Source organism: Moschus berezovskii, chromosome 4 (genome assembly GCF_049115385.1).
Source record: "Moschus berezovskii isolate FMDL1 chromosome 4, NW_MosBer_1.0, whole genome shotgun sequence".
NCBI lineage: Eukaryota > Metazoa > Chordata > Mammalia > Artiodactyla > Moschidae > Moschus > Moschus berezovskii.
In genome coordinates this window covers 64,838,223-64,849,608 of record NC_142463.1, presented here as the reverse complement: position 1 = coordinate 64,849,608, position 11,386 = coordinate 64,838,223, and the positions used below count along the sequence as shown (strand labels likewise).

The 11,386-nt window shown below is 37.8% G+C and overlaps 1 protein-coding gene across 1 annotated transcript in view; it reads right to left on the bottom strand.

Annotated features, from left to right (window-relative positions):
- Positions 1-265: 265 nt before the first annotated feature.
- CLCA1 (chloride channel accessory 1) overlaps positions 266-11,386 on the bottom strand; it is a 35,172-nt gene continuing 24,051 nt past the window's right edge. Inside the window, exons 9-14 of the mRNA XM_055402381.2 lie at positions 9,672-9,778; positions 6,817-7,032; positions 5,487-5,748; positions 4,217-4,387; positions 1,589-1,822; positions 266-777 (exon numbers count right to left, since the gene is read on the bottom strand). Of these exons, the coding sequence (XP_055258356.2) occupies positions 395-777; positions 1,589-1,822; positions 4,217-4,387; positions 5,487-5,748; positions 6,817-7,032; positions 9,672-9,778 (1,373 nt within the window). The 3' untranslated portion in view covers positions 266-394. The remainder of the gene's footprint in view (positions 778-1,588; positions 1,823-4,216; positions 4,388-5,486; positions 5,749-6,816; positions 7,033-9,671; positions 9,779-11,386) is intronic.

Here is an 11,386-nt window from a genome sequence, read left to right as displayed (position 1 = left end):
TATACATATTCATGTACCTATTCATTTTCAAATTCTTTTCCCATTTATGTTACTATATAATATTGAACATGCCTTTTATATTTAAATAGTTTGACCTAGTTGGGCATTTCTGGCATATTTCAATGTAATTACATGTTATTTTATAACTGGCAAAGTTCCTCAAATCAAATTAAACATATTTCCATTTATTGATGTAAGCACCCCTTCTTTATGTACTCAAATAATTAATAAGTGAGCAATGATTAAATTTTTGGATTTGAATAGATACTTCTTATGCATATGTATCCAGTTTTTGGTATTTTATTTCATTAAATTGCCTCATACAGGAAGTCTAAAATACATTTTATTAATTTTTATAATCAAAAGAAGGATGAATGATTTATCTCAGGAAAACTCAGCCCAAGGAAATTTGTAATTCTCCTAGCCACTTCCACATAATTTTTAAAATATGAATACCAGGAATGGTGCTGTTGATATTAATATCAGGACAAGGAAGAGAAGGACTTGGTTGCTCTGGAGGAATCTCTGGGGGAATAAACAAAGATACTTGCGCAATGTTGGAGATTTCTGACTTCAGGCTGACCTTATCAACAGCCTGTATAGCAATGAAGAGATCCGTGCCATTTGTAAAAGTGATGGTTTCTGGTTTAAACACAAAGACTTCCTCTGAGTTGGCCTCCTTTGGGATGAGATCAGTAGTGTTCACTTGAAGCGATTCATTGAACTTATCTCTGAGCTCAAGAATATTTGTGCTTATTCTGATGATGTACTTGTCAGCTAAAACATAATTTAAAAAAAGGATGTGATTTGTAATCCTCAAGTCAAAGTTTTTAAAAATCTGTTAGAAACAATATCACCATCCTATAAAATACCAACGAATAAATGAAATTTATGGTCCATTTTTATAAGCATTAGTATCTTTTCTTTTTTACATTTTAATTTTTATATCCTGTGCCCTTTTGTATTCTGGCAGAGTGATAAATGTAAAACTGGATCAGGCTTGACTTAAAGCCTAGGTAATTATTTCTGGCCATAGCACCTGACTGAGAGAGGAGATAATTACTGCTTGTTATTTTATTATTTGTGCTTCTCAAACTTGAATGTACACACACACCATCCAGGGATTTTAAAATGCAGATTCTGGTTCAGTAGACCCAGTTCTACACTTCTGACGAGCATTCATGTGATGCCCATGCTGCAATCCACAGACCATACTTTGAGAGAAAAAAATCTGAGGTTTCTTCCAAAGGACAGCTCTGCTCCAGAGTATCTATGCTCTATTCCCAGTTCTCTCCAAGAGACATTACTGAAAATGAGGTCTGTTAAAGCACAGCTTGGCAAGATTTCAGAAAAAAAAATGAGGATTACCTATTCCTGGTTGAAATATCTTACACCTATATAGGCCAGTTGTTCAGATTCCAAATTTCTCGTGTTTAAAAGTCTTAAACTGTCATTTCAGAGGACATTCCAGGTCCCTCCTGCCTTCTGCCCTCTGCATGCATCACAGCACACCTGCCTGCCTCCCACACTCTGCCCCTCTGCTTGGCTGCTAAACTCCTTTACACGGTCCATACCACGTTCAGCTTACCTCTTCCATGATCATAATCATCCCCAGGAGCTGTCCAAGTCAGATTAATGAGATTGTCCCCTTGGATTTTTGCCTTCAGGTCAGTGATTTTACACGGTGGAAAGAGATCAGGTATAGGGGCCTTTGGAACATCGGTGGCCACAAATGAACCTCCCGAGGACGTTCTGCTGAAACATACTTGCTTGCCTTGATCCTTGTTAATTTCAGGTCTTGGTGGATTCCATTTTACTTCACCTGCATTAAAAAATTCCTCAGTTAAGACAGATAACACCATGAAATGGCTATACTTCCCTCTGTTTTGTCATTGAGTTGCCCTCTTCTTACGCTTCCTTTTCTTTCCACGTGCAAAACTTACTTTATTTGTTGTAAAGCTCCCAAATCAGGTCACATCAGAGGGGAAAAAGCAAAGAGAATCATAGTTCTTTATCTCACATATATTTATTTCCTGGATATTTAGTGGGATAGCTTCCACAATTTGTTTTTTATAAATACACTTGTCCTGGAATTGATTTTTTGTGTGAGTTTATGTTTTTAATTTAAATTGGAGGATAATTGCTTTACAATATTGTATTGGTTTCTGCTATATGTCAACATGAATCAGCCATAGATATACATAAATCCCTTCCCTCTTGAACCTCCCTTCCACCTTCCACATTATCTTATGTTTTTGCTATCCTACTCTCTTATCCTAATCTTAACCTGCCACAACATCAGTTTAAATACTACCTCTGCTTTAAACGTTCTCAGACTTCCTCAAGTAGTCTCTTCCAGCTAGGTAATACTGTGGGTTTTCATGTCTTTCCTATTTTTTTCTTAATCATTTATCTGGGATTCAAGAATTGCCTTGATTATTTATTTTTTGAATTTTTCTCTTTCTCTCCATATTTGTGTTTTATCTTTCTCATTAGTTGTAGTTTCTCACAAAACGTTTTATGTTAGGGGTTCTAAATTGTGTGCTTTTGAAAGACTTGATTTTCTCAATGAATGCATAGAAATCTAGTTAATGTAGCAATTCCAATTTGCTTCAAATTTTTGCTGAAAATTTGTATAAAAGTCATCCTGAAATTCTAAAAATCCCTGACCTGTTCAATCAGTGGGGTTCTTAGACTTTCTTTTCAATAAAAATATTCTATAATACCTTAATATTACATTATTCAGACTTTACTTTCTCATAAACTCTACTTCTTTAGCCCTTATAATTTTTTTGTCTGTAAAGACAGATTGATCTTTATACCAATTAATCTGGTCTTGGGCAAAGATTAGATGAATACTTTAGGAGATTTAAGGTTAGTTCAATTCACCAGTAAAGATGGTCTCTCTTGGTACTAAGGCTCATCAAGGGATGGGGGAAAAACATAGCTTCCTGATGCCAAACCAGATGCTATCACTATTAGTAATGTGGATTGATAACCTCTCTAGTCTCTGTTTCTCCATCTGTAAAATGACATAATTAGGAGAATGAGATATACTAATATAAATATAACACTGCTAGATATAGTCAATCTACCAGTTTCCTCCTGACTTCTTTCCCTGATTCAAAAGGAAGAGCAAATGAGAATAAGCTGAAATATGTAAAAGAGCTTTGAAAGCAACAGTATCTTTTAAAACATTTTTCCCTATGATCAACTTTGCTTGAGGGCATACCACTCATCTCAGAATCTTCCCTTTACTGAGTACACACTCAAGTAAAGAGGACAGTGGGAAGCTTCTTGGAAGAGCTGTTCTCACTATACACCAGAGCTAGGACAAGACTTGTCCAGGACAGAATGGATATTGAAGGAAAATAAGTCCTGGAACCTACCAGGACTCAGTCTCAGATCTGATTCCAGCTCTTCTCAAGGACAAGTGTTCATAACGAAGATTGGTATGGGAGTGTCTGTTCCATGGAGCATAATTTCTCCACTTCCTTACATGTGGGCTCAGTGTTTTGTCTGTTATTAGGTTTGACTGCTATTCTCCCTGGTCTGATAGAAGAAGAGATGAGGGAAAGGAGACAGTGTGCTTATGGTGATATTGATGCAGACCTGAATTGTTATTTTTTTGATTCTGTGGACACGCCTATATCAGTATAAAGAGCTTGATTACAAAATGTTTTGAAATATTATTAAAAGTAAAAACAAACAGTTATTGAATGCTTCTTGTTTACCTGCAATAGCTTATTTAGATGCATTTTCTTATTTATTCATCATAACCATTCCATGAGGTAGTTACTATTAATACCTGTTTTACAAGTAGGCAGATGAAGCACAAGAGAGTACTTAAAATACTTTATCTGGTAGAAGTCTGGAATTGAACCAAGGCAGTCAAAATCTATATTCAATCTGATGGTTTAACTAGGTGCTATGTTGTTACCTCCAGAACAGTGAATGATGTCTGGACATATGTTTGATTGTCATGACTGTGAGGGATGCTTCTGATGTCTAGTAAATAGAGGCCAGAAGTATTTCTGAACATCTCACAATGCACAGGACAGCCATTCACAATAAAGAATTATGTGGCCCAAATGTCAGTAATGGCAAGGTTGAGAAGCTCTGATTTAATTCTGCACCAATTCTCTCCTCACGTTTTGGTTTTCCCTTGATTCCAAGCCTTTTACTCAAGCCATGGATGTTGTTATACATTACTCACCATTCTCAATCCAGCCAGGTATGTACATGGCTCCATTCTGCTGGGCTGATACCATCTGAGAGGCTGCGTTGACTCCTCCCAGAGCCCACACTTTTACACTGTATCTACCATTTGTATCATAAGCTGTAAAATACCTTGAATAGATACCATCATCCTTAGTAGCATCAGCACCTTGACGGAGAAATGAAGGAATTAATGAGGGAAATAGGATTTGACTGCATTAAGGATAAGGTGGCTCAGACGGTAAAGTGTTTGCCTGCAGTGCGGGAGACCTGGGTTCGATCCCTAGGTTGGGAAGATCCCCTGGAGAAGGAAATGGCTACCCACTCCAGTACTCTTGCTTGGAAAATTCCATGGACTGAGGAGCCTGGTGGGCTACAGTCCATGGGGTCGCAAAGAGTCGGAAACAACTGAGTGACTTCACTTCACTTATACTTCTTTTACCACTTTGTGTGTGTGTAATTTCAAATGCATACATCTTGTCCTCCTGAATTGTCTTTCTTTTTTGAAATCAGAGATCAAGTCATGTGTCACTGTTACATCCAACATAGCACAAAGTAACTACTCAATAAGTATCTGTTGAACCAAATTGAATTACTGTATGTTTCTAGTGAGAAAAAAGTGTTGTATGATTATTTTCTTAAAATGTATGACTTTTACCAAGGATAGGTTTAGGTAGGAAATTCATTTACAGAATTTGTTTTAATAAAGTTACTTGTTTTATAGTAAATAGTCAAGTTCCTTCTAAAATAAATGTAGAATTTTCTTTTTCTCACCCTGTTAGACTTCTTAAATATAAAAATAATAGACTTTTCACTTTGGGCAAGATAATATAAAATTCACATAGATGGGGAGTAGCATATAACAATACTTGAGTCCATCTCTGCTGCTTTCCCAATGTTAAAGCCTCTTTCTTCATCTGTAATGTAGAGATCATAATACCTCAAAAGTGTGTGGTAAAGATAAGAAATGAAGATCTATCTATCCATCCATCCATCACAAACTCCTAATACAAAATAGCTATTAATTTTCCTCCTTTCCTTTCCTGAGAGGGTTGGAATACCCACTGACAACTTTTTTGCTCTTTATAGAAGCTAAAGCCAAGCCCTTCTCATGTTTCCCAACATTTTGAAGTATAGGAGTTGTAGGGAGGCAGACAGCTCTCCCAACCACAACCCCAGTGCTGGACTCCTCACTACAATATGCCCTCTTGCTGTTACCTGGTTGTTTCCTGAAAAATAAAAATGTGTCCAGTTCCTGGGGTAGTTACCTGCTCCGTTGTCCAGTAATTCCAAGGTAACTGTTTTCCCGTCCACTGATTCTATCAGGGCTGTGACCTTAGACCTGAGAATTGGCTTGGCTCCTTGGTGAATCTTTACATAAACTACCATAGGGCTAGGGAATTTGCCTGTGTCTTTGTTCACTTTAGAGGTCACTGTAACTGGAGGCAAAGTAGCACTTGATGCACGGGAGGTGACAGTCAAAGTCAGGGTTTGGGAGCTTGCTTGTAGGCTGTATTTCCAAATGCCAATCTAGCAAAAAAAAAAAAAAAAAAAAGGAGACATTTCCAGTTTATAAATTTAAGTGACAGACCTGACTTCAATGCCAACTATAGAAAGAGCTCATCTGATATATGTATAGTACAAGTAGATCTAAGGAGGTTTTTTATACTTTCTTAGTCAAGGAAAACTTTGGTATGTTTGGACTAATGACATGGTTCTTACTGCCAAGAAAATTCTAGTTGGGAAAAATGAGGTTTGAAAGTCGTGTCCTTATTGTAGCATTCATTTCACAAGAGCAGGATCAATAGAGGAAATAGTTTTCATTATGTCAAAGCATCAGCTGCTGTGTAATTTGAAGGTTCTCCTTTTAATACCTGGAGAAAGTATCACCGATTTCCTTTTTCTTGATACAGCTATGATCAACCTAGACAGCATATTAAAAAGCAGAGACATTACTTTGCCAACAGGTCCAACTAGTCAAGGCTATGGTTTTTCCAGTAGTCATGTATGGGTGTTAAAGTTGTACTATAAAGAAAGCTGCGTGCCAAAGAATTGATGCTTTTGAACTGTGGTGTTGGAGAAGACTCTTGAGAGTCCCTAGGACTGCAAGGAAATCCAACCAGTCCATTCTAAAGGAAATCAGTCTTGAATATTCATTGGAAGGACTAATGCTGAAGCTGAAACTCCAATACTTTGGCCACCTGATGCGAAGAGCTGACTCATTTGGAAAGACCCTGATGCTGGGAAAGATTGAAGGCAGGAGGAGAAGGGGACGGCAGAGGATGAGATGGCTGGATGGCATCACTGACTCAATGGACATGAGTTTGAGTAAGCTCCAGGAGTTGGTGATGGATAGGGAAGCCTGGCATGCTGCAGTCCATGGGGTTGCAAAGAGTCGGACACAACTGAGCAACTGAACTGAAGAGACTTTTGTCACACTGAGTAATTTCCACTGAATGGAGATTTTTCCTTGTTCTCTTTCATTCAACACTGACATTTTTTTTTTTTAAAGCAACCACTATTATTTAAAAAGCTGTGATTATTCTGTAAAAATTATATCTTATCAAACTGTGAGAAGGAAAAAAGATGAGTCCATACCTTGGCAATGTCTGGGATTTGGAGGTAGGCCATTTTGGTGTTTGTATCCACTACAAAGCCGTCTTGTTTCTTTCCACTGGGATCCCAGAGAAGGATTTGGGGAAGATCAGTTGTCCAGGTGATGAGAAACAAAGTGTCTTTCCCCACAGTGCTGTCCACAGTCACTGTGCCATTCATCCACTGACTGTTCTGAAGGGTTAATCCCCTACTCTCAAGCTGTAAAGTAAGTATACAATTCTTTATTTTCTGGAGAATACAGCTCCCATCACATAATAGCTTCCATTTTGCCTCCAACTATTAGTTGCCCCATTAAAAAGACTTCAATGGTACCTAAGAATTTGGTTTGATGCTTAGTACCTATTATGATCCAATTCTTTTTTTTAATGATCCAATCATAAATGACTTTTCCAGCCTTAGCTTCCATAATGTTGATTCTGACACTAAGACTACTTCCTTTTATGATCTTCATGAATCTCTGACTCTCTGACTACCACAATCTCTGCTTTTCCTGGAAATCTATACATTCATCTCCATTTGTCTAAGCCTTACCTACCTTTCAAAATTCAATTTGAAAGTCACTCAATGTTCATCTCACCAGCAAAGAATAATCTCTCCCTCCTTTGATCTCCCACAGAATCTTTTTTTTGAAAACTTTCCATTTTGTATTGGGGCATAGCCAGTTAATGAACAATGGTGTGATAGTTTCAGGTGAACAATGCAGGGACTCAGTCATACATACACATGTATCCATTCTCCCCCAGACTCCCCTCCTATCCAGGTTGCCACATAACATTGAACAGAGTTCCATGTGCTATACAGTAGGTCCATTTTAAATATAGCAGTGTGTACATGTCGATCCCAAACTCTCTAACTATTCCTTCCTCCCATCCTTCCCCCAGAAACCCTAATTTCATTCTCTAAGTCTGTGAGTGGATCTTGTTTCTATCAATCCTTTGATATCCTCAGATTGTGTTTTGCTTTATACCTACTAGTATACTGTACATCTCACCCTATTACTGGACTTAAACCCTTAAGGGGATTAACTAGGACTTATTTTGACCCACATCTGGATTGTTTGAATTGCAAATAACTAAGTCCTAGGTCAATTATTATTGAAGTCCCTGTGAAGGTAAGTGAAATAAGTCAATGCCCAAGGCTGATTTGTTATATGGAGAAGAATGAAGGAGCTGTGGAGCACGGGTTGAAGTAGGGAAGGGCTAACCAGACTTGGTAGAAAGTATAATTTTTCAGGATTATCTCTTAGTTAATTATTTATGGTCATTAAATGAATATCTGTTAGAAGATAAGATGGTCTGGTCATCGAACCCAACTTTCTAGTTTTGAAAATAGATTATGATCTAAGATGTGAAGAAAGCAAGGGCCCTTAGATCTTGTTCTTATGATAGGTGGGGAAATGAATCCTACTCATGTCTCAATCTCCCTCCCTTTTAGGTTTCTTAAATACAAAAATAATGGGCAGAAACTGCCTGACTGTGAACTTGCCCATTAATCAGTTTAATTACTTTTCTAAGACATGTTCCTCCTATGTTCAAACCAGGCTCTTGGGTTTAATATTCTAAATCTGAACTAGTAAATGAGTGTCACTGCTATATTCTTTGACTGAATAAATGCTACACTGATAGACTAAAAAGCCTATTGTTTTGAAATCTGACATTATTTGGCTTTTTAAAAAAAATTTTATTGGAGTATAGTTGATTTACAGAGTTGTGTTAGCTTCAGGAGTACAGCAAAGTGAATCAGTTATACATATACATATGTTATGTTTAGTTGCTAAGTCTTGTCCAACTTTGTTCTGACCCCACGGACTATAACCCGCCAGGCTCCTCTGTCCATGGCATTTTCCAGGTAAGAATAATAGAGTGGGTTGCTATTTACTTCTCCAGGGGTTCTTACTAACCCAGGGATTGAACTCATGTTTCCTGCATTGCAGACAGATTCTTTACCACTGAGCCACCAGAGAAGCGCATATAGTTTCTTTTCCCATATAGGCCATTACAGAGTATTGATTAGAATTCCCTGTGCTATACAGTAGGTCATTATTTGGCTTTGATTTACATTGTTTTTACTTTCATTCACAATAAAAGTTACAACTCACACAGGTGTGGTGCTGATTGTTCACTCTAAAGATTCACATGAATAATTTTTACAGCCATTAGGAAAGAGCACTTAAAATATATATTTGTCCATTTTTCATTGTCCCAAGACTTTTGAAAGAAAATTTTGTTTTTTTGAAATTCTAGAACCAGAAGGGACTGCAGAACTTTTCTGGTTCATGTCTGGCTGAGAACTTAAGTCCAGAGAGGTGAAGTTCTTTGCTCATGGTCATGGTTAATGACAGACCCAGGAACAGGATCCAGGTGTCTGGACTGACCGCATGGGCTTTTCACAGTACAAATCACTTTCCATTCTTTATAGGAAAATCTTGACAAATATCAGGGATTTGAGGTAATGGAAAAAAAAGACCAAGTAATCCCTGAACAGTTGTTCCAGATAATTTATATTGAGATGATCTACTTGGAAGAAAATTCTGGGCCAATTATATTGCTATGGGTGCTAGTTAACATATGTTAAAAAAGAATTCTTGGACCCATTACATTTTCTGTTGATGGTTTCTAAGAGGAAGTCACTTAGTATTGTTTCCAAATTAGAAGCACTGATTGCCTTGTTTAAAGGAATACTGTTGCTTAGAAATAATGGCTAATATCAGGCTGAAGCTTCTATTTTAATTTTAGTTCATTACTAGAAGAATGTGGAACTTAAAACTCATAACCATGAAACTCCCGATCCTGGCTATGGTTTTTAATAAACATGAAAAGCTGAGGAGGAACTCTGACCTGGATGGAGTGCTGGGAGACAGCTTTGTTTCCTGATGAAAGGGCCGCGAAAGCATCCATGAGGCCATTGTTCTGTACCTGATCTGAAGCATATGTCTGCAAACCTCCTAGAATGCAATTATGTTATCAGAAGTTATTTTCTAGAAAATAAATATTTGCAACATTTTAGCAATTGTTAAGATAAAATACACAAAATACTCTTTTGTGCTATTAAAGAATTAATACTAATAGATTAACATTAAATAGGTGTCCAGATTAACTCAGAAACTGATCCTATTAATAATATTTTAATCCTACTAAACAAATCCTTCAGCAACATCGTCATTTGGCTACTTCAGCCCTCTGCAAAGCAGTTAAGAATCCCTGATAGACCAAAACTAGTGATATAAATCTTGTGTTTTAAAGGTCATGCACTTTCATACGAGCCATTAAGCCTCACTGCAAGCGTATTGATTTATTCTTATTTTACACATAATCTTAGCAAGCTTGACTTTCAAGTTTTCTCTTAAATCAGAAAAAATGTGTATGTTACAGCAGCAAGAAATAACTGACAAGTGATGATTATAGAAAAGTATTATATGTAGTAAACATGAGATGATATACCAGCCACGTAGTCTACACCTATTAGAACAGGTGGAAATAAGATAGTTGATGTTAATGCACTTTTGAACTCTTAGTGACATCTAAAATCTGAGGAGAATGTTTTGATCATCCTGTTGGTGCCTCACCCAGATCCCCATATATAGACTAATGCATCTCTCTCTCCCTAGCAGCTCTGAGTGTTAGCCAAACAGCATATAGCTGCCTCCTTTTCAGAAAACTGCCTTACAAAATGGGGCCACCCTAGCTAAAGAACAGCATGCCCCATTCACCCCTGCCCTGCCCTGACATTTTGTAACCACTGACTGATGGACACAGTGGTACAATGGTCTGTCTTTGAAGACTGGACCAAATCTGTTCTGTAGTTCTAGATCCAGAGCCTCCTGTGAGGTCAGGCTTCAGCTGGCCTCCTAATTCACATCTGTGCTTAGCTTCTTCCCCTGCCTGATCTTATGCCCTATTGACCCTTTCACCTGAGAGCTCTCCCTCTGTAAATCACATGCACCCAAATCCCTTTCACAGACTCTGCTTCTCGGAATCCCAGCCTAAGACAAATACAGTTAGGAGCAGTCTGTTGTTTTAGCTGGCTCAGAGGACAACTCAGCATTGATATCCATAATTCTGGCCCTAGGTTAAAAAAATTTAAAGTAATAAAACCCCACTCTGCTGAAGAATAGTTCAGGTGGGATCTATTTTAACCATGTGCATATGGAAGGTGAAGCACAATATATGAATGTTTTACAAATAAAGTGCATTACATTCTATATTTTCAGAGTGACCTTCTGTGTGGATCAGCAGGCACTTTGTTTTTCCCCTGCTACTTCTTGTTCAAGTCCCAGTTCAGATGTCACCTTCCTGTACACTTCTTCCCCAGATGAAGTCGAGGCTCCCTTCTTTGTGCTCACTGTACCCTCTATTACTAACAGAGCACTTGTATCATGGTATTATATAGTTAGTGGCTTGACCTCTGTCTCCCCAGGGTCTCTTGGTCAGCTGCCAACTGGAAGTGAATAGCTTCTGGTTAACCTATTAGATTCTTTCCGATCTTTATAAGGTGTCTGGGAAGAAAGTCCCAAGTGGTATGCTGGTCCCATCTTCTCCAGATTGCCCTAATC